General features: G+C 36.1%; 1 protein-coding gene across 5 annotated transcripts in view; it reads left to right on the top strand.

Annotated features, from left to right (window-relative positions):
* The window catches only part of LOC122396804, a 346,801-nt gene that overhangs the window by 304,380 nt on the left and 17,697 nt on the right, over positions 1-24,724 (top strand). For all 5 annotated transcript variants that reach the window (XM_043395502.1, XM_043395501.1, XM_043395499.1 and 2 more), the window contains one exon: positions 4,988-5,005. In XM_043395502.1, coding sequence (XP_043251437.1) covers positions 4,988-5,005 — 18 coding nt within the window. The remainder of the gene's footprint in view (positions 1-4,987; positions 5,006-24,724) is intronic.

Below are 24,724 nucleotides of genomic sequence, written 5' to 3'. Positions count from 1 at the left end.
CTGGCGCTGTTTCGTTTCGACATTCAAGCAGCATTGATGAAAAATCGTGGACAGGGAATGTTTCTTTTTTTTTTTTCTACGTGAAAAAGAAAGACAAAAAACGTACAAAGTAAAACGCGAAAACTTTGAATAACAAGGAATTCAATGGCGCCGCCAGCGCCATAATTGCACCGTCATTTTTTCGGTGTACGTAACGATTCAGCGCATTGACGTTTCTCTCGTTTTCGTGCGCTTTGAATACACCTGTTCTCAATTTTCCACGTATCGTTAAAGGTACACGCGCATTTGTAAATTCCAGAGCGTGCCGTTAAAGCCTCGTATTTGTTAATATCCGAATATTATATTTAAACCAGAAATTTACGATCGTTTTATGCCGGTGGAGTTTCAAAGTTTGCAATGCATAAAATAAATGTTTCGTTTGCGATTCTCTCAATGGCATTTGCAGATTCATTATTTCCCAAATATTCGAATAAACTCGTGAAACGGTAAAGCTATTAAAGAAACGTGTATACTATGTACCAAGTACGTATAAAAATATTAACGTTACTAAAAATAAATTTCAACGTTATATTTTTCCAGAATATTTGTAAATCTTGACCGAACATTCGTATTCTCGCAAACAACGGCTCGAAATAAATGTTTAAATCCCGCGAATTCCGCAAAATGCATACTTTTGTTGAAACGCGCGAACACGAAATCGTTGCGCAAATATGCATTAGATATTTATTTAAACGTGAACCGCGTACAGCGCGCGGAAATATTGTATTTTTTGCGGATTTTTTACCCTCCCCCTCGCAATCTACTCGATCGATTCCTTTGCGCCGACATTCTCGCCTGAATTTATCAAGTAATAGCCGAGCGAAGTTCGAATCTTTTGATAAATCCTGTATTTCGAATTATGCGCCTCAGTAATCGTCAATCGATTTGCTATTCGTGTCCAATCGCTGTACGCTGGAACCGTTGTAGGTGCGCTTTCGACCAGAGAATAGTATTCAGATATTCTAGATCATGAATACATGATTGTTTTCCAGTTAGCAGCGTTTCTTTTTTCACGCGCTTTATGCATTCGATCGATACGCGTTTTTGCAACCGATAAAAGTTAAGAAAATTTGTCAAAGGATCACCAGAAAGTAATATTCAACGTCTCCACCGCTGATCAATGAAACAAATAATCGTCACAAAACTGTTGTATTTTTTTTACTATTTTGCAAATTCGATTTAATCCGATAAAAAATATTTTCTTTCCTCGTTATTTCTGTTTTTCTTATCGCTGACGTAAACGTATAGTATTTGTACAGTGTCGTCGAAATCTGTTCGACGTTTATTAACGACGCAAATCAAAATCAACCACTCCATATTCGCAGTCTTTTCGCGAGTATTTTTCTTGGCTATTAGTTCGCTTTCCTGGTTGAAGCTATCCGCGAAATGTTCCCCCGCGTTTTACATTAATGTACGAAAACACAGAATTACCTAAAACATCGCCAAACAGAACGAGCTTCCAGGAAAGCAAAGCAATCAAAGTAATTGGCAATTTTCTCTGAAGTCGATCCTTTCGTCGGCATTTCATGGTCAGCGTCCTTCGTTTTCTCTCTTTCAGTAGCAGAAATCGTGTGTTTAAACGGCAACCAATGGACCGTTTATTGACTGAAACACTTTTCGTTTGCTCGATCGTTGAACAAACTCGATTAGCGTTCTCCTCTACTTGATTATCAGTAGTTTCCTTCCTTGCTGGGTTCCACTTATTAAATAAATATTGGACCATACCTTCTAGAAAACATTTGCCAATACCGCTTTCGAATTGACGTACGAAAATCCAATAACTAATTTACCACAAAATGGCCTTGTAACGATACATTTTTCTCGCCGATCTTACACGAAATTACTTCTCCCAATTCCACAGAGCAAAGAACCTATTTACCGTCGTTCTAAACTAATAAAATGAGCATTCATTCTCTCCGAAAGATACAAAATTTGAAGTCGATCGGAAGAATTTAATTTTCTATCAGATTAAAATAAAAATTATTGTTTTTCCCGATTTCACGTTGAGTTCAATATCGCGAAATTAATTTTATTGTCTCCTTTTCTCGTTGATTGGTTCACCTCTTAAAGCATGAATTTATTTAAGTAACATCTTGGTACCTAGAATGCAACAGACCGTAGCAGTTACAACAAGTAAAGTAATTGCCAATTTCCTCGTCAATCGCTGAACCTGCTTCAAAGAACATTCCTTGTACTAACTGTATAATGGACTACTTATCCGTGAACTTGTCCAATATTTAAGTTCTTTTAAAAGGTATAAAGGCATCCTCTAAGGAAATATTACTTGATCAACAGCAAATTGTTTGCTTGCAAGTACCAAAAGTTTCAATGAAATGGTTAAATTTCAAGTTTTCATCGTTCCTCTTCTTTTTATCATTTGTAATTTCTTTAATCTTCGTCGACTTTGTTCGACACAAAAATCATACAAAAAGAATGAAGTAATGATCTCAAATTGACTTCCATATCGTAGAATTTAATTTCCCTTAAATTCATAATTCAAGCAAACAATAGGTATTGCGACGTTTAAGAATACCTGAAAATATTTTCGCGTTTGCGAGTACGAACGAGCCAGCTTTTCATTTGAATAATTCCGACCCGAAATTCGTTCGTCTTTCCGTCTATTTCGTGTTTTTTTTTTTTTTTTTGCAAACCATTTCTTTCGCGTCGCTGCACCTTTATCGCCTGTGTGTACATACAGGACTGTGTAATTCACTGTAATCCCGGCGTAATGTCTGATAACCTTAAGTATCACAAAAGCTTTTCGGAAAACGAATGAAACGGAAGCTTACCGCATTGTCTGCATAAATAGCCGGTGGAAGACCAATTATTCGGAGCTGCTTAAAAATTCAACTGCTTCTCGTTTTCGCCTTGTAAAGGAGAATTATCTGATAGGATTGTGGTACTATATTCGTGTAACGTAAACATTACCATAATGCGGAAAAGTTGCCAACATAGTCACGTTTCCTACGCTCCATCGAGAACCATATCTTCCAACACTCTGTACAACTGTTAATACGTACAAATGTTTCCCATTCATTGTTTAATTATTATAATTTGTGATAAAAGATTGTAGTTAACACAATAAATATTTAAAATTCGGTTCACATTCGGTAATAATATTTCGTGTTATTTCCTTTGCGTTTTCATAGTCGAATTCACAATTATAAGCGTTGTCAATTTATTTAGGAAAATATAATCTTTCCGTGACGTTTCCAATGATTTGTTATTAACAATTATATTTTGAAGAGACGTTCCATGTGTTTTATTTCGCAATACTATGTGGTTCAGCCATTTCGAATACGAAGTTTCGCGAACGAAATAAATTCCACTAGAGAAATAACTGATAACACTTTCGAATAGAAGATAAAGCCAACAACTTTTATTGTACGTGGAAAACGCAAAAGTCGTGCGAGTATTTGAACAAGGCTGTAAAAACATTCTCGGAAGTGCATAAAAACTGCAACACCTATCAGCATTAGATATTTAACCAATCGATTTAATGATAGCGCGGTTCTTCGAAAACCTTTCCGAACAATCGATATTGCAGACGGTGCAGAAATTGACTCGTATCACTGAGTTTGCCGTTTAAACGAACGACTCGACAAAGGGCAGCGCCGCCTCTTCCATTCGAATGGGTTTATTAAACATTTGAAAAGCACTCGCCATATATAGTATATTTTTGTCGAACGTTCGATGATTTTTTAAACTGCGGGAACCGTAAAAGAATCGTTCGAAATGAACAAAAGAATTCTGTCAAAGTTGGGCTTACATTTCCATTTATTGTTGATAATTAAATATGAAGCATATTAATTTAACAAATGCAAAATAAAAAAAAATTGATCTAAAAGTGAAATGATCGCGATTGCCATAGTAACGAAAGTTTATTTGCAAAAATGGAGGTTGTAAATTCGCCATATATGGTTCGAGAATAAATTCGAATCTATTTATTTTGCTATCGGAGTAGAAGGGACGATTGTATCGGAAAAATTCTTATCAGACTATTTGCATAAGTGGAACCAGAATGCATTTAAAGTACCAGATTTCACACGTAGCGGAAAATGAACGTCAAACCCTTACATTTGACTTGCGGCAATCGTCTAGTCACGATTTCATTGCCGTTGAAATGTTATTCAGTACATTGGAACGTGTCTGGAATGTGAGAACACTGGTCGTGCTTTAGCTGATTCAGGAAACACTAAACTGTGATTGAACTGTGACTGCACGGAGATTTGATCGTTGGTGTAAATGAAGCCTAAAAGTGATGTTTCGTCCACTTTAATAGGAAAGGAACGACTTTTAAAACTACCAAATTCAGATTTTTATATTCGTTTCGTCTATCACCATTATTTATTTTATTTTTATGTATCAAGAATCCTAACATTAACCACAGTCTGTACAGTCTATAATAATTGCTCTTTTATTATAGTTATTCCTCCGCTTGTAGAACAAAAAAATACACAAATATTATATCGCATTATTTTACATAGTAACGTGAGAGAAAAATAGAAGAGAATAACTTTTCGAGCATTCTTTTATTTGTCAGTGCCATTGTTATTTTTTTAAAAAGCGTAAAATATTACGTTTTCATCGCACTCACGTTTATTTTGTTCTCGTTGCACGTTAAACGTACGCAGAAATTCATGTCATTGAATTTCGTACATTCCGCTATTCAGATCGATGAACACGTTTGTCTAAAATTTACTGTAAAAAGTTTGCGGAAATATGATAAAGGAATAACACGATAAATGTGCACGCAACTTCTCAAAGGAATTTTGTAACAATGCGACGACCTGCTCTTTTCTTTTTCCGTGTTGAACGATTAGTAATATTATGTTCATAATTTATAATTGTAAGTATATTGCATAATTTCTTTTATTATTCAAAAACTAGTACTATGTATTGTTGATAAAATTGTATGACTAATCGACGATTATGTTTTTGATTGCAGGGACTACTACTACGACAGGTGAGTGCAAATTCCATGGTGTTTCGCAATTTTGCTGAATATTCAGGTATAGCAAAAAGTAGCTTTACAAGTTCTTTACATTTCTCGTTAATTTTGAAAAACATTAATATTATCGTAAACGTAATTTTCATTCGAACGAGGTTTTTAAATAACGTTTCCCCTTTTTCCATTTCACTTTGAAGCTTTCCCGAATAAATTCAACAAAGCGTTTGAAAAATGTGGGAGCGTTACGTTTTTTCCATTACTTGGGAACGGCTTCATCGTACCGATCAATAGTTTCGGTAATTACAGTCGTTAAAGGCCAAACCAATTTTTAAACTTAATTACATTTTAAATTACAGTTCAGAGCAACTGTTACAGCGTCTTAAAAGTGCATATTGAACCTTCCTGCTTTCAGGCAATTTGTAGCATTCATTATTTAGAAATTTTTAATATGTATTTAATATGTATTTTCTATTAAATTATGAAATTGGAAGTTAAGCATACGAATCAGTTTTTATTTTTATTATTGGATTTCTTTAATCCATGTTTAATCATAGATATCACGAGAGAATTTTTTTTATCGAAAACGAACAGTAATTAACGATTGGAAAAATATATTCGTGTGCTTAAAAGGCGCAGAAATGTATGTGAAAAATTTGAAATCGATACATGTAATAGTCCTAAATGAATAGGTAAAGAACGTCCAGATGTTAGGCCTTTTCAACGAAAAAATAAAACGTGCAACAACGAAATAGTTTATATAAAATAAAAAATATTCTGAAATTGGAAGTTAAGCATACGAAACAGTTTTATTCTTATTTTTAGATTTCTTTAAACCATGTTTAATCATAGACATCACGGGAGAATTTTTTTTTATCGAAAACGAACAGTAATTAATAATTGGACAAATATATTCGTGTGCTTGGAAGGCGCAGAAATGTCTGTGAAAAATTTGAAACCGATGCATGTGATAGTTCCAAAATTAATAGGCTAAGAACGCCCAGGTGTTAGGCCTTTTCAACGAAAAAATAAAACGTGCAACAACGAAATAGTTTATATAAAATAACAAAAATTCTGAAATTGGAAGTTAAGCATACGAAACAGTTTTTATTTTTATTTTTGGATTTCTTTAATCCATGTTTAATCATAGATGTCACGAGAGAATTTTTTTTTATCGAAAACGAACAGTAATTAACGATTGGAAAAATATATTCGTGCGCTTGGAAAGTGCAGAAATGTCTGTAAAAAATTCGAAACCGATGCATGTGATAGTCCTAAATTAATAGGCTAATAACGCCCAAATGTTAGGCCTTTTCAACGAAAAAATAAAACGTGCAACAACGAAATAGTTTATATAAAATAAAAAAAATCGTATCAAATATCTGGACGGTCGTGGTATGAAATTCAGGCGCGAGCAATTTTGCCATAACTATCGATGCCGAAAATGTGAAATCACGTAGTGTTACCTCCTATAAAAAGCAACGTTTCGAAATCTCGTGGGTGCGTGGACGCTGGTGGGCGGCGTGTGCGTGCAATTTTGAAAAGCAGACGCGTAATTTGTCGTCGATGCTGGGAATTATAACTACCAGACCGTAAATCACAATTATTATCTCGGATCGTTTCCCGAACGTTTTACTTCTGCATCGCGTACGCGATACGCAAGATGAACATCACCAACAATATTGAAGTTCATTAATTTATTTTTGCGTATCGTGCCGACCCCGACGGCCGGGCGCATTTATTACTTTCTGGCGGCGATTAAATTTGGACAATTAAAATCCTACCATCGACCGGTTAGACGTGATTTTTTATTAGAATCGCCCCCGATTGTCGTCGTAAACTGCATTTAAAACCTCGCGCCCGGATCCGCTGAATTTTTCAGCATTAACGTTTTTATCTTTAATAATCCGCGCGAGAAATTACCGTGCCTGTAATTAATATTTCGTGCGCTTTAATTGCATCGTTAAGTTGTTCGGCGAAATGTCGAAAACACGGGGTAAGAAACGTCAGCCAAATTTCGAGCCAACCGTGAATCGTGCCTTTAATTTGTTTAATTCGAATCCACTTGATCTAACATAACGCTTTTTTAAATATAATGATCGATGCTAAAAAGAGGACCAGCTGCGAAAGAAACTCTCGTTCGAGCACGCTTAAAAGGATTTAAACTCCTTCAAGATCGTGTATCATCATCAAAGGAGCCTTTCAGACGCTTCATTTAAAAGCTTCTCTGAAATTCTTACGAGCGCTAAAAGCACTATTTTTTACTGCCAAAATACTGGGACTTTCTTACTACCTACATGTTTCTCTATAACTAAAAAATATATCTTCGATTCTTATAGCGTTCGTTGTTAACAATTATTAAACGCCTACTTTTTTCACAACACGTTTAACAAATTAAAGAAATTAATGCACACGGTAGAAAAATGCTAGAACATTCCAATTATGTTCAATTCGCATTCGTATTATTCCACGTCTTATTTACCTTCACTATTATTGTATTTTCTATTATATTGCTCTCACTAAATAATAAAAATAGCTTGTTTAAGATTGATAATTAGCTACTACGTAAAATTCGAAGCCAAAATGGTTTAACCAGAGAAGGGTAAGCAGTCTTTGTTTGGACTTCATTGCAGAGTAAACATATTTTACCTTCTCCCTAAGTATGGAGGGTTAAATCTTCGAGATATCAACGGCAACCCTTCAAGCAACAAGTCACGGATATGTTTTTGTGAATGGACGTAAACGAAGCGTAAAAGGTTAATTAGTCAACGCGAACGCACACGACAGGATATATTAACACTTAATTAGTCGACGGGAGCACGCAATTATTTTTTTTCTCTCCTCTCCGCCCCTCGTGATACTTCCCCAATTAATCGCCTACTCAGTCGCTCAAGAAGCGAACAAGGACTCCCCTGATTGAATGGAAAAACTTAAAGAGGCCGTGCAAGCGCGATTATGAAAAGCACGGTGCACGTAAACGATATTATGTTCACGTGACCATGGATATTAATTATTGAGGCTGCGTGTCGTGTCGGTTCTGTGTATATTTTTCCTGGAAACACGCGTAAAGCCTGTTTGAAACGCCATTTTTTGTCTCGTTTGTTCGCACGTTCGCGGAACAGACTTTCACGTAGAATTTAGAATCCTCGCGCGAGTATCGTCGCGCTAGAAACGCGAGAAATGGAACAAAAGCAACGGAAACTATTTGTTACACGCTTAATCCCGTGGTAGCAGAGTGTATTGATTTTGCCAAAGAACACTTCGCGGAAACTCTTCAATCGCTAAATTTTCCAATGCTCTTGTCGTACGAAATTGTATCCATTTTTCAAAATCGATTACACAGAATGCATTTCATGCCGATTATTAAAACCATATTAAAACCTTTCAATTTAACGTGTTGTTTAAAACATTTTTGTACACATTAAAATGTGGAGAATGCGTTTCGAAAAGGAAATTTTGAATATTTCTCGAAAATGCAATCGGTTAAATGTATTGATACACGAGTAAAAAATAAAATGAAATGGATGAAAAATTTCGGATATATTCGTCAAATAAACGAATCCAAAAATGCATTGTTCCCTTTTCCCTACCTTCCGCAATTAAAATTCTTTTTGAAAACAAAAAGAAATTTTATAATCCTATAAGTTTGTTTCAAATTTTATATTGGAACTCAAAGCCAATGTGCCATTGAATTTTATGAAAAATCGCTATTCCTTTATCGTTCAATTACTGTCTCCCATTTTGTCGATAATGCCATTATACTGTCAACGCATAAAATAAAATTATTTTACATTTATTGATTCCAGTATTTTTAAATTTCAGCAGGCAATATTTTCTTCGTTATTCATATTTTTCCAAATAAAATGGATTAGTATAATGAACATTGAAAAGTTTCTGTGTATGGGGAATATACAGGGTGTTCGACCACCCCTGGGAAAAATTTTATTACTAATACTAATTTCTTGATTGAGGCTTAGCAACATTTCTGGCCACACAGTATATTTTCAGTAAAGAATTTTTTTCTCGAAAATGGTTAGGATTTCGGGGTTGTGTCTATTGACCAAAAATGATTATAATTAACCCCCACAACTGAAAATAATTTTTCCAGGACGACTTGAGAAAATTTTTTTTCGCAGAAAAATTTCAGGGAAACATCTCAACGCTATGATCAGACATTTTCGGTAAGGAATTTTTTTCTCGAAAGTGCGTAGGATTTCGGGGGTATGTCTAATCACCAAAAATGATTGCAATTGGCCCCTGAAACTAAAAATAATTTTTTCAGAATGATTTGGAATTTTTTAATTTTTTAATAACTTTTTAACGAAGCCTTCATCAAGAAATTGATATTCTTGATTTTCGTCTTATTTTGGCCTCTAGAATGGCCTCTGTATTGTACAATATTACCACCAATATAATCCACTTAGGCGATTTCGTTATTTTTGGGGTGAAATGAAATCAATGTTCTATAAAACTAATATATCATTGAATAGATCGTAGTAATACATAAAGTTCTTTGCAAAGCACTCATCTGCTCTCTGATCGTTCGATATCTATGAAGGATTGATATAATGCAAGACTGCATAGTTCCATAACTAACATTCAAATTGTTTTGCAACATCTGGAATTTCCTAGTAGCATTACATTCGCTGAATATTAGTCGGTATCACTGGAGTGTTCCTGCAAGTTATAGGGTCGCATTGCTTGGTGTTCGTTAAAGTTGCGTTGATGTTTCAATATGAAACTATTAAGTGTAAATTCGCTTATGATGGAAAGTCGATGAGCAATGAGCTCAATGAAGGCCAATGAAAACTAATATTTGGGATATTTTTAACCCCTTGACGTACGATTTAATTTCGAATAATTTTTCAAACGTATACTATTTAATTTTGTTTAAATTCGTAGAAGGAATGGCCACGATAAAGAATAGATTTGGTTTACGAATATCTCGCGAATGTAAAAATATCTTGATTTTAATATATAAAACTTGATGACGAGTGAGTGACCTCATAATGGTGAAACTTGACATAAAAAATTGTAACGAGTCAAGGGGTTAACGATACAGAATATGTAATAAAAAAAATTCAGGCATATACACAATCCAAACCGTAATGGTGAATTCAGAGTTTTCATTTATAATATTATGTGAGACTCGTTGCAAGGGTGTTTGGCCAAACATATTTGAGAAGAATTAAATTTCTAAATTAATAAGGAAAAAACGCAATTAGTTGTGTTCAAATTTTCTATAAATGCATAAACATCCGCAATCTACGCGTGTTTCTACGATGTCACCCCTCCTCGAAAAATTACGCCCAACAACGCGTTCCCTGGATTCGTTCGCGCGGATTCGCGTCCTCTTTTGGAATCAACGAGAAAGGGACGCATCGAACATGGTCTCGGAAAAATATACAGGGTGGGTCCTTTTGCTTTAATTGTTGCGATTCAGAGACGGTTCGTGACCAGCTTGGGAAAACGCGGACGCAAACGCGCGTACGCGACGCGCCGAATAAAAGTCATAAGCTCAGGTGAGGCTGTTGCCGGGTTGCGGCGCGGAACGGAATTATAACCGGGGAAACACACACGATCCGCGCCCTTTTCTTTCGGCCAAACACAACGGGATACCACGTGACGTTGTTTCTCGTTGCTTTATTAATTCTTCCATTTGCGACGGTGCCTCTCCCGGTGCCCGCCTCGCGTTTCTTTTTGCCAGCGCGCTGTTTTCCGACAGACTTTATATTCCATCCTTGCACCTTGCCTTTAAATATGCAACGTGCCGCGTGCACACACGCGCACTCGAACTCACGCAATCCTCGGAAATGCCAACAGCGCCGCGCGATATAATATTGTTCGTCGCATGAAAAAGAATTGATTGCTGTTGATAGTTGCCTTTTTTTCGATAGTTTCTTTTGCGTTGGCGTGTGTGGTTTTTTTCCTGGCCAACCACGTCTGCGAACGCCCTTCGCGGTGAAAGGGCCGCCGCGAATCCCGCGAGCCGAGCAACAACTCGATGGAAAAGACTGATCAGGCGACTAAAAATCGAATTGTTTCGCGTAACGGTTCCTCCTTTGTCGTCCGATGGCGTCGAGAATTTGCTTTCGATCAAGTATTTTTCTGTGTCGCGGATGCGTTTTTTTTTTTTCTCTCGATTCGATTTTAACGATGGCCGTCGACCGCGTCGAAGTTGGAACGCCAATACAGCGATTTGCGTCAACGTGCTTTTGTGAGCGATCAACAATCGTCTCTCGAACGACTGTGATATTATTATATTTCAATTTTTTTTTATTGTTATTACTGTTACTTCAAACAAGCTCGTATGCAGTGGCTAACGAAAGTATTAAATCGAAATATTTAAAACAATCTGATGTTGATAGCAAGCGAGAGGTCCCAAGACTATGTTGGTAAAATTAGAAATTAGTTCAACCTTTTATACCTTTTCAACCATGATGTTTTTTATTTCTTTTAGTATGTAGATTCAACCCCTGCAGTATGGGTGTGTATTTCACCCTATGCTTATCACGATATGTGCGTATGTATTTCTAGACCATGTTTGAGCACCCATAAAATTTGATCGATCTGCGTTTGCAGTATCCATAAGGTATAATGAGATCACTGCAGGTCATTGTTCCTTTAACCAATAGATCAAAAATTGAAAGCAATAGTTAACACAAGTATCATACAACTAACATCTCCTGGTATGGGCGTTCAATTTTTGTAATAATTTGTTCCAAAACAAAAGAAATAATTTTAATTTATAATGTGTCTATTTATTAACATTGCTCGTTTCTGCAATCGTAAAAGAAAAAGTAGAAGAGAATCACTTAACATTGATTCATATAATACATGTTATATAAAATTCATATACTGCAAAAAGGAACAATTTGGTCACATTTATTATTAGTACGTACATCTAAGAGTCGATAAAAAATAATTGCAAAAATCAAATGGTATTTGACGATAATGTTAAACGAGTATTTAGTTATTCGTACTTTATATACCACGTTATTCTAATAATAATCTGTAACGATGTAAACAGTCGTGAAACTTGTAACACGCGATGTTTGCTCAAGAATGATAACTCCAGTGAGTATTACCTTAAACCGTTAGGAAGTGCCGTTAACTCAATTTTCGAACTTTCTGACAAGGTTTGTTTTTGTTACGAGCCACTCAATTTCCATGGACCGCCATCCAGAGTGCATGTAAATACTAGATACATGTCGGTTACTCGTAATTTATGCATTTACACACGAACGAGAAATTAATAGAATTAAAAAATGAATTCATGTAACGCCTTTTAAACTTAGATTGTACTAAATTTTCAAGTGTACCTGTCCGATTTTATGGTATATCGTGCTAACATAATTATTCTCAACGCCAGGAACTCGTGTTTATTATATTTTTACGAAAAAATTTACCAGATTTTTTAGTGTTTCGAAACAGACCTTGAAATATAGTTTTGTTGTCTCGATGAATCTTACGTTACTACTGTTTTTAATCACTTTATTCGTCTTCGATGCCCGGGGGAAGAAATCGTACAACATTCCGTGGTTGCTTCTTCGCCGCCATAATCGGGACGCGAAAGCAACATCATTCGTGAGACGATTAAATCTGACGTTTCTGGCAGGTGACACTTAATTTGACACAGGTCAGATAGACATCTGAAATCCGTGCACTTAATGTATGTCGATGGGGATCAGGCTTATAGGCCAGGGTGGCTGTTAGGGGTCAGGATGCATCGTGTCCAGTTAAGCCTCCTAGTCACAAAGCGATGTCTTGAGGGACGAATGTCCCTAATTAACCTGATACCCTTCGGCGTATGTGTGCACATTCCTATACGGCCAGTTGTTACACCGTTATACCTGTAGCAAATTCAATTTGTAATTAATCTTCTCGTCTCTAGATAGAGAAAATTCATAGGAGAGCCATACACTCGATTGAATGTTGTTAACGCGCGATTGAAATCTTGTACCACCTCCTACAGTTTCATCCTTTGCTTGACAACTTGCTCCTTCGAGTTTCCTCCTTCGTTTTGGAAAATTCAATCTTTGAGAATTTTTAAGTAATTACTAGTTTTCTCCTGTTTACTGTTTTATATAATTATTTGCCAGTAGAATTTACGATAATTTTTACCATTGTTTTCGAATTAAAACTTGTTGGATGTTTGTTAAAATGTTGCCGAATGTTTATTCGTATAACGCCAATTAGTAAAACGAAGTGTTGGAGGTTGAGTAAAAAATTAAAAGGATACCTATTGAAAGTCTAATCGAGTTTACACACACGTAATAAGGTTACTTAAAATTCTAGTAGAATTAAAGTTTTTGCGTTCTGGGGAAATTAGTTTTCTTCCGAGGTCCAAGTACACCTAAGTAAATATTCACGAACAAAAAGAGACGCTAGAAAAAATTCAAATTGAATATTGCTACCACTGTGAGGATCAGTGTCAAATTAGTAATAATTGTTCATTGCATGAATTCGATATCAAACGTAAGAATGAGAAAGTAATTAAACGTGTGCCTACTACTATTTTGTGAAAATTAATTCTGTTCTCTGAATATCTTTGCATTAATTTTTATCTTTGAGGACGCATCGGTTGCAAAGCGTATAATTAAATTAGAAATAATATCGTACACAGTGAGGGACAAAATTATGAATAATAAACTTCTGATATAAATCTTAGTTGTAGGAGTACGAAATAGAGGTTAATCGTAGCTGTGAAACCATACCCTGAGGGATGAATATTCCAGATTAACTTGCTATCCTTTCTTGCGTATACACCAGGGTATTATAGCTACATTACATCCAATTTGTAGCAAAATTGCAGGTCATACACGAAGCGATGGCGACAAAATTTCCTGAAAAGTGTCCTAGCCAATTTCATATTACCGATGATGCTTAGAATTTTGTTAAGATTAATATTTCTTTTTAAACGAGTAACAGTCCTCCTAATAAATTTCATCCGAATTAAAAAAATGCATCGATTCAAGCTCGTATTCTTTGTGATTAATTTTTAAATATCGTTTACTCTAATTTTGTACTCTTTGAAATTTAAATTATTGGAACATTGGGGAAAACAATTTAATTGTAAAGTAATTGGAATAAGTATAATCGAAACATTTGTGCATAAGTTTCGAGCACAGAAATGTCCCTTTTTAAAGAGGAAATTCCTTTCAAAAAATTTGCTGACCAGAATGTAACGATCGAGAGTGCTTCTACTTGACTGAATTTTTGTACATGTACGTTTTCGTATTTGCAATTGACATTCGAACGAATTCCTCACGAGTATGATTACAACTATGAATCCCCCGACGTCGTTCGACAAAGGGACGCGGAAAATCGAGTTACCGTCCAATTACGAAATCGCCCGGAAAATAAAGCTCTTGTGAAACGTGAAATTCGCAGGACACAGAAGACAACATTAATTCGTGAAAACTTGTTTAAGCTTTTCCGTTCTCTTTCCACGCGATACGTAATTAGAAAGGACGAACTCTTGACCCCCACGCCCCTTTCGCCTCCATCCGCAACATGGAGATTGTCTTGCAGTAATTTGCATTGGTTTAACAGCCAGTTTCAAACTACTTGGTGTTACGTTGCACGCCTATCGTCTAATTTGTACCGACCAGCATACATGCGTGCAAATTCGCGAACGAAAAATACCATGTAGTAAAGACTTTGAATAGAGGTATTCAATCCTTTGACAGGGAATATTGACAGCGATTTATTTAGGCAGAACTTACTATTTCAGAAATTCCATATTGGTAGAAATTTCATTTCGCAATTTCGTATTATGTGCATTGTATTAAATTTGAAATTAAATTCAAACTGGATCATGCAAATAGCAGTAAGGCGTTTCTTCTTTCGGAAATTTATTTATATCGTGGGTTTTCGTATTGGCTTAAAAGTCATTAATCAACAGTGCAAGTTATAGTTTTAATATTTAATATGAGTATCATATTAAGATGATATATTTTTTATATTTTTCTGACCGGAAACATTCGTACGTTATTGTAAATAGAATCATGCCTGCAGCGAATTATAGTTGTCGTAATTTTAATTTGGTGTTAAATATAAGATCACGTACGCCGTTGCCTCCACTATTAAACGTCAGGAAATAATAATAACAAAAAACAACATTGCGCCGAAAATTTCATTACCGAAATTTCAGTATCTAGTTAAGCTTAAATGTATCATAACACAATATTAGTGGAATAATTAATTACTCCTAGCGCTTGTATATTTCAACGTAATAATACTTGCATTTAATATGAGTTTGACTAGTTCAGAGTAAATAGAATTAGCGTTATTCACTTAGTTTCTGTGGTTCATTTACTCACTTTCATTTACATAGATCGCTGTTTTACAGAAATCTGTTACATACTGATAGTATCGTGTATGACTTGGTAAAAGTTTTCATTCAAATCTTGTGATTGCTCATTGGAACCAGACGACCAATTAAAAAAGGACAAAGTTAAATGGATGCATTATACAGTACATATATTTTTAATTATATTTTGTACAATTATTGCTTCTTAACGTCGTGGCATATTACGTATTTTCATCTTTCTGCAAGCTGTTAAAAAATTCTGTCTTGTTCCATAGCTTCCCCAAAGGAACCTTAACGTAATACGTTCCATAAATTTTCGATTGGACTTAAATCCAGATTATTTACTGGCTGCTCAAGTAGTGTTATATTAAAGGTTTCAAAAAACAGCTTAGCTGTGTGAATTAATATCTTAACGTAATAGAAATTCGTTATTAAGATACAGTTGTAACATTGATATTCGTAAATTACCATTTATTATATAATTGTTGATATGAACGTTTCCGGCGTTGCAATAGTCGAATTGAAAATAAAAATTGCAAAAGCGTGGTTCCGCGAAAACGGCAATTCGTAAAAGGAAATAATGTAACTGTTCGCGGATTTTCATCATAAATGTTTGATGAACTTTTATCTGGCGGTTGCTGTGCCCATATTGATCCGCCGTGGTCGCAGCGCCGAAATTAGTAAATTATTTTTGAAATAATCTTGAATAGCAATGCCATTTCAAATATTTTATTTTTAAAGATTCATTTCAAATATGCAACGAAGAAACATATTATATTTCATTAATACACTTTTTTTAAAACTCTCGACATTCGATCGTGTTATTCAAAGAGTAGGATTCTCTCGAAGTCCGTTCACCTAATCAGGCAAGAAACCTCGATTATGAAAATGAGAAATAGTAATGGGGGAAGAAGATTTCACGATAATTCCTTCATTCTATCGTTTCGCCGTAGAACTTGCCAAGCACTCTTTAATTGCTCGTAGAAAATCCAAGGCAGACCGAAAACTATCGTACGCCGACGAAAAGTTTTCTCGTGAAAGGAAACGAGATGAGAAGAGCATACATAATTCTCGGTCGTTTCCGCCGATACTTCGCGAAGTCTTAACACATTCCCGAAAATCCTATTCCCTTCTTTTCCGCTGATTAGAACATTTCCCGACGAATGGACATTCGGATATTTCTTACACAGAAATGAATTACAATTTCAGAAATGAAGCTCAATAAATTTTATATAATATAATATTAAGCTCACTTCTATTGAAAGAGTACTCAACACATCCCAAACTGTTAGAGATATAAACAAAGATTTTTAAACAAATTAAACTTTCCCAGACACCACATAATCGATAGTTTTGCGATTACAAACGGATAATTAAAAAGTAAATAGACTGTTATGACTAAGGAATTTCTATCGAAAACAATCGTTCTGTTTTTAGTACATATTTCAAATTCTATGTGTCTCGTCAACTCGAGTTTCTAGTTTCTAGCATTATTTTTTTAAATTTCGTTTGTGGTTTTATCAAATGTTTCGTCATAAAATTTGTGTCCTATGCGACATAATCTTCTCGATGGTTTCATAAGCTGTTTCTAGGGCTTCGAGATGTGTTTCGTGCGAAGCCCTATTTTATTCCACTTATTAATCCTCGACATCTACGCGTTCCGCTGTCGTTATTTCTTCATTCCCAAAAATAATTATTGCACGTCGAATATTTACGCTAAATCAGTGTCAATCTACTATTTTTATTAGACCCACTGTCGCGTGAACATTGATTAGGGAATCTGGGCTTCCCACCTTTATAAGAACGTCAATAGATAATCTGTTTTAGTAGCAAAAGGTTTCTCGCTCTATATTTGAAATTGACGTATGTAGGTTACAATTAATACGAGGATCAATGTTATAACGTCGTTAGATTGGTATCTCCTAATGGAAGTTGACGGTGATCCCTTCAAACTAAATAGATAAATAAGAATGCGGATATGTATAACAGTCATGTGATATTACACGTATTGAAGAATTCTATTTTGTTCTTCTCGTTTTTAAACTTGCAACGATAATTACAACATCGAGCTTCGGTGAATAATTTCTGTATTTCACGAATTTTCGTCGAGAGAGTTTTTATGCAGAGTAACGAAGTTTTCACGAAAAATCTCGAGGAAGGGAAACAATTAAATAAATTAAAATTACCTGAACCTGTAGATGGTACGAACGACCCTGTTACGAGATAGAATTATGACATCGATTATGAGAAACGCAATAATTGTGGGAGAACGCCCGCGAAATCACCGACAGAAATATTATTTATAGGGTTGGAGGGCCGGGGGTGTACTCTCGACCACGTCGTAATACTGGTGATAGTAAAATATATAGACGGGGCTGGTTTTGTCGCACACGTCCCAGCGGTTCTTGCGATGCGATGGGTGAAAAGAAAATGTGTATTTAGGGGCGCGATAAAGCGATTTCTTTGGCATATCACGGTTCCGACGTCGCTGTAAATTTCATTTGCCCGGTATCAATTTGTAGCGGAAGGTTCTTTATTTCAACAAATATCCTTATAATAGAGGTTTCACGCGACAGGAACGGTTTTTAAAGGGGTGTAATATGTCGCGCGTGAGGACGCGTCTTTGCCCAATACGCGTGGTTTGGTGGTAGGGGGGCACGGCTGGCCTAATGCAAACCTCGCGTTGAGCTGAACTCTTTCGTTACGGATCCGTGATCGTGTCAACATCACCTTCTGAGGAAAGGAAAGGACTCGTCAAAAGGCTTGTACACAACCAAAACAGGATCTTCTATCTATCTTCTGTTCTACAGTAATCAAGGCCACACGCCACCTTCTTTTTAAACAGAGAAAAACCAATTTTATTTCTTTACGATTCGACCAGCAACGATCGTTCTGTTTTTAACGGAGACGAACACAAAATAAATCGAAAGCCAAGCTATAAATTCAACATCGTGATTCTTCTCACCTTATCGAATATATAATAAATATGTAATAAAAATACCACGTATTCCTCGATACTCTATTAACCCCTTAACGTTCATGCCCGAGTCTGACTGCTTTGAAAAATAATATTTGTTTAATGCAACGGTTTAAGGGATGATAATATTTGTTTTCCTTCAAATTATACGTCAGATACAACATTGTGATTAACAAAAACCGTATTTTTAGAAACAAATCCAATAAAAGAAACTGATCAAAAGAAATATAAAATCCATGGGACTTAAAAAAGAAAATTAATTATTTCATTAAACGTTACAAATTTAGGCGAGCGTTGGAACGAACGTTCGAATGTAACGCAGGTGAGAGTGAATCGAAAGCATCGGTGAATTTTTTGCCCTTTTTTTTTTTGAAACCCTTTGTTAGCTGCTCGAACAAGATGCAATATGACGAATGCTTTGTAAAACAGTTTACTTTATCCAGGCTCAAGCTAGATATGTATTCAGATTGAACAACGTGAACGGAACTTGAATTTGTCGGATAAATTGTAGCCGGACCCTCTAATACCGGATTTCATTAAAATTCATTCAGCCGAGCAAGCTGTCACACGTGCAGATTAAGCGCAGGGCGGTGGAACAGCTAATAGGCTTAGAATATCATGCTAAAGGATGCCTGAAAATTGATACGGAGTTTAAAAAACAAAGTAATTAAAAAGCTTCGTGCATCTAGCATCGCGCGAGTTAATTTCCACGGGATATTCCTTAACTTACGACTCTTTCTTTTTATCATAAACTGTCACTTAATTTAATTAATATTAATCTAAGTGCATATATAAACCGTCGCGTTACGTTACAAATTAAACAATGAAAAATGTAAATCGTAATATTATTTCTTCAAATATACGTTATACGCGACACTTTACTTTATTAATTTTCGTGTCGTCTGTTAGAATTGGTTTCACTATAGTTCATTCTTGCCAGATTCGTTCGGTTCATTCAAGACGTTGGTTTTAAATTACCATGAAAACACTCGCCTGGAATTACTGGTAGAGATCTTAACGCTTCCATGAAAATATCTTGAACAAATGATTCTAATCTTCTAAGCTCGCGGCGCGCTCAAATGGCACAAAATAAAGTTCATGGAGGTAGATTGCGTTCTATTTCAGAAATTCTGACAATGACTCATTGCTGCCAGCGATATAACTCGAAATGTCACTGCCAGGCTCCCGCTGATTCCGAAAATATATGGTTGGGGGAAAAAATGAACGCGGGTTGGGGAAATCTCTTGCTTACATGGCTCCGTAAAGTTTCGCGTGATTTGTGGGAAGGAAATTATCGTCATTCTTACATAAGGATATCTTATTTATTTATCGTCTCCAAATGTGACGTTCTCCGACCTTTCCTCCCAGACTTTATTAAATTAATTAACCGAATGAAAACAATGTACCGTCGACCCTCGACGTTCGTCGAAATGTTAGTAAAAATCTGTTCAGATTCGCGGTAGAAAAATATATTCGAATTTCGCAAATAGTTTCAGTCGAGATAAACGTTGATCGTTTTTATTTTTAACGGAATTTTTCTGGCATTTTATTTGAGTAAATTTTTTGTTTGACGCCAACAATAGAAAAATATATTCCGTATATATTGCACGTTTTACGATAACGTCGGGCTGAAATCGAAGAAATAACGAAATTGGAGTGCAAAGTGAAATTCAAACCTATTAATAAGCTGCAAGAAGCGAGTTCAATATATTTTCTGTGGAATTTGTTTGTCGACGTTGGTGTAAAATCTATACGATTACGCAATCGATTGGTTTTATTCTTAAGCGAAAAATAAAAGGAATTGCACGTTGCTTTAGAAACGGCAGGGTGTTTCTGGTGCCGACAATCTGGCTTGAAATGTCACACACAGACGCCATTTAGGCGACCTGAATAGATTCTGATCGAAGGAAAGGATACTTAATGAAAAATGTCATTTATATTTAACCTGCTATCGCGTTCATTGTTTTCCTTCCTTCTGGTTAATAGAATGATTTTCACGTACTTATTGTGCCAATTAAAATTAAGGCATCGACTCTTCTATCTAAAATAATTAGAGGTTTTGATTTATCGTTGTGCTTTTTCATAGAACTTTTAAAAGAAAACAAATAAAAATTTTAATCAATGTCATGGTCAAACAAGATTGTACCATGTTCTTTTATTGAAAGTTTTAAATTTTAGTGATCGTTTCCACGATATATAATTTACCATAACACCAAAATTAAATTCTGAATAATGTATTCTAGATTTATCAACTTTATTTGCCAACAATTTCGAATTCAGAGAAGATTTCTTAAATATTTCGAGCATCCGACTGACGTTTAATAAAACATTAGTCTTCTTGTTCTTCGATTTTCGGTGTTTCCTGTTTAATCAAAGTCGAGCCTTCGTGTATTGTATTCCTGGCGTGGCGTTTCATGCATGGCAGAAAATTTGTTTTATGGAGGGTCAAAGAACGCTTCGATGGCAATATTGCGGCGAATGCCATGGACAGGCGGAACGTATCTAAAAGTACACGGATAGGGGAGAAGCAAGGGCAGGGAAGAAAAGCTACCGTTTGCTTGGAAGAAGGGAAACGACGTTCCCCGGTGATTTGTGGAAAACAAATAATTGTCACCGGTGCCAATCACAGACCTCGTTGGTCGAATCCTCGTCCACGAAGATCCTGTCTAGGGTTAGTCCTTGATGAAAATCTGTCGATTTATTCCGTCGTTCCTTGTCCTCCGGCTCGTCTCGTGCTAGGCTTATATTTAAACGAACAGAGGTTTTATCTCAAGCTGCGCCTTCTATTCTTGATGCGTAAAAAAGAATTCCTGATCCCTCTTGAAGCACCACCCTTGGTTAAAATTTAAATGTAATCGTTCGATCGGTCTCATTAAACGCAACGTCACGAAATGAATGTCTTTCGAGAATCTCTTTTGAGAAGAAAAAATAAAAATTAAAGATACACGACGATAAAGATTACGTACTGAAAACAATATAGTTTATTATTAAATGAAAGTAGTTTTTAGTATAAATACAGTTTATACTTTAAACTTTTCTGTTTGTGTTTATATTAATTAATTCTCTATTGTTACGATGTTGGTGCTCTAGATCTACGTGAAAATGCAGAATTATTTTTCGTTCGTAAACATGTCGAAACTGTTGCAAGCAAGCATGTAGCTGAATAAATAGTATAAAATTAACTTTACTCCTTTCAAAATAAATTCATATTCATGACGTAACAATTATTTTTAATACCGTGTTGTTCAGTTTTGCCAAATGATTCCGATTACGGATCAGTAGATTCTGCAGTACCGCCGTTCAACTATTCGCATTCCTGAATATTGATCCAGCTGTATGAAAACTGCTCGACATTCCGATAAGTTTATCGTTTGTGAAACGAAAACGATCGAATTCTTTTCGACTAAATAGTTATAACCATCAATAACAAAGCGCGATAAAAATAAAACGCAAACTTTGGATTCCAATATTCAATGATTGCACTGTGAAATGACAAAACAGTTCGATAGTTTGTATTAAACTACAACTTTTCCTGGACGTGGACGACGTTACGTTATATATTCCGCTTACCCAGTATAGCAAACGATATTGAAAAACGTATTTCAAAATAATTTATACCCATCTGCTGCTCTGTTTCCGCGATTAAAAGGAACGACGTACCAGATTTCCTGAAATTTATGCCTCCGATTCATCATAAATTTTTCAAAGCTTCGTGGATGAATGCGACGGTAGAATAGGGAACTTCTTTGAATAATATATTATAAGAAATGAGGTATTCGATACATTCTTCTTTGCTTCTGTACCTTTGTTTTTCTATGCAACCGGTAATAATATATTATAATCAAAAGCGTAATTTATTTCTCTTAGCCAAAACGATATGCAGTACAAGAATTACGTCTTTCTGATATATATTATCACACAATTACTACTCTTTCGCTTTAATTTCTGAAAATAACATTGTAACGCGATACAGACACCAAAAACTCGTAAAAAGTTGTGAGAAATGAATCAGTACGATCTCGTCCATCCACCATATTTACCCTGATACTGTTCCCTCAAATTACCATATGCTTCGATCTCTATAAAGCTTTCTTGGAAGCCTGCAAACAATTAATTACCCGAACGGTTCCAATACTAACAATAGAACTACCAAACCAGTCAAAATGACCCATTCGTAATTTCTAATAAAACTTGTAAAAAATTTACTCGACCGAATTCTTGAAAATTTATCGTAATTTTCTATAAGAGAATATATAAACACTTATTTCCATTGCATTATATATTTCTTCGCGTATCCATCGTTTCAATTTCTTTGGTGCAAATAAACACACTATAATTGTCGGTAGTTCTAGTGTTAAATGAATTTACCAATATTTCTTACCGAAAATTCCGACGAATCGGCGAACTCGATACAGAGTTTTCGACGTTCAGCCCGTTTCTATTTTCGAAACATCGAAATATTCCAATATAAAATTTTTGAAATTTCCATCGTAAGTTCGATAGTTTTTCCGCGTATCGAGCCGGTGGTGAAATTTCTTTATTGGTTTCGGATAACGGGATGTCCCTCCGTAATAAACCTGTCAATTTAAAGTCTCGTTACGCTCGCGCGTCCGCGATAGCAACTTTTAAGCCGAAAGGGATCCGCCATGAAGTTTCGCCGCGGGTGTATTGGTCTGCGGGGCTATATTACTCGGCAGCGACGAAGATTCAGAGACACCGTAATCATCGAACTTCGAAAACTAAAGGACGATCGTTACCCCGGCGAAGGCTGCTCGATTCGACGCGCAACGAGACAGCCACCGGTTCTTATCAGTCGTCGCGGACATTACGACGAAGAATGGAAGAAATAAGGGGGCACTTCAAAAGGCGGTCGCGGCGGCCCACAAAGAACCGTCGAGTTTCGCGGTCGCCAATAATTGGACGGTGGGTAGAGAAAAAAATTAAAATAGTCCAGACGACGGGAAGTGACGGTGTAGATGACACAAAGGGTGGAATCGAGGGGGGAGGTTTGGCGGAGGGGTAGTGGATCGTCCTACCCCCCTCGATCCCCAGCCCCTACACGTAGCCCTTCCGCGTCGCCGTTTCTCCTCCACGCCCTCGCTCTCCAGTTTCGCGCTTATTATCCGAAAGTTCCAAAGCGAAACAGAGTTTCACTCTGTCGGCGCGGAGAACTTTTAACAACGCTACGAGGGCACGATTTCGTGGCTATCTCTTGTGTCACGGCGCCCGGCCGTGGGGATGCCCGGTAAAGGGATGAAGCACGACCGAAAGGAAAACGGAAGCGCCGCACGCGAAACGGTATCCCGGGAAAAATTTTGATGAAGAAAGGAATGCGTCTCCCGAGAAGGGACGTAAGAGGTGACGTAAGAGCGAGGGAAAGCGGGAAATAGCGTCTGATAAAACGTATGGAAATTGAGAGCAACGGTGGTGTCCGCTGGGGAGGTTTAATCTAGCCAACGGTTCGGGTCGACGAATGGGTGAATAAAGAAATCGTCGCACAGTGGTGTATATGGCCCGAAAAACCGGACGTGCCTATTATGTAATTTGCTCAATCTTCAAACTTGATGAGAAAAAAATGCATTTTAAAGTTCGATAAAAACTAGGAATGAAATCACGGATTTCTGATCTTTTTTCCTCAAAAATGCGTAGGATTTCGGGGATATATGTACTCAGTAAAAATAATTGTAATTCACCCCCATAACTGAAAATAATTTTTCCAGAACGATTTGAAAAAATTTTTTTTCACCGAAAAATTTCAGGGAAACGTGTCACTGTATAGTCAGACATTACATTTTCCGTAAGGAATTTTTCTCTCGAAAGTGCGTAGGATTTCGGGGATATATGTATTCACCAAAAATGATTGTAATTGACCCCCAGAACTGAAAATAATTTTTCTAGAATGATTTGAAAAAAATTTTTTCCGGCGAAAAATTTCAGGGAAACGTGTCAATGTATGGTCAGACATTTTCGGTAAGGAATTTTTTTCTCGAAAGGGCGTAGGATTTCGCGGGTATGTGTAATCACCAAAAATGATTGTAATTGACCCCTGCAACTAAATATAATTTTTTCAAAATGATTTGAAATTTTTTAGTTTCGCCGAAAACTTTGTCCACCTTTTATTATGGTTATTCGGATAATCGGAACACTACTGTACCAGTTTTCTGGATTTCCCGATAAACTATTTCAGGGATGTACCTCAGACAGCAAACATTGTAGTTTACGTAAAATTTTTTAAATCGTCTTATGTCCGACTTTTCGGGACAAATACCTCACTGTGGCGTCGGTTATACGCGGAGAAATACTCTGTTTTCCATATTTGCGACACTCAGGATTTTTTAAATTTGGAACTACATAATTGTTCAGTAAAAACAACTTTGTTGCAAAGATTTTTTCTACTTTTGGAAACGAGCTCGCCAGAAATGATTGCGAGTACAAATAGAACGAA

This window comes from Colletes gigas, unplaced genomic scaffold, assembly GCF_013123115.1.
Source record: "Colletes gigas isolate AHSC1104 unplaced genomic scaffold, ASM1312311v1 Colletes_gigas_Sc00008, whole genome shotgun sequence".
NCBI lineage: Eukaryota > Metazoa > Arthropoda > Insecta > Hymenoptera > Colletidae > Colletes > Colletes gigas.
Note: the sequence above shows the minus strand (reverse complement) of the source record. Positions and strands in the feature narration are given on the sequence as shown.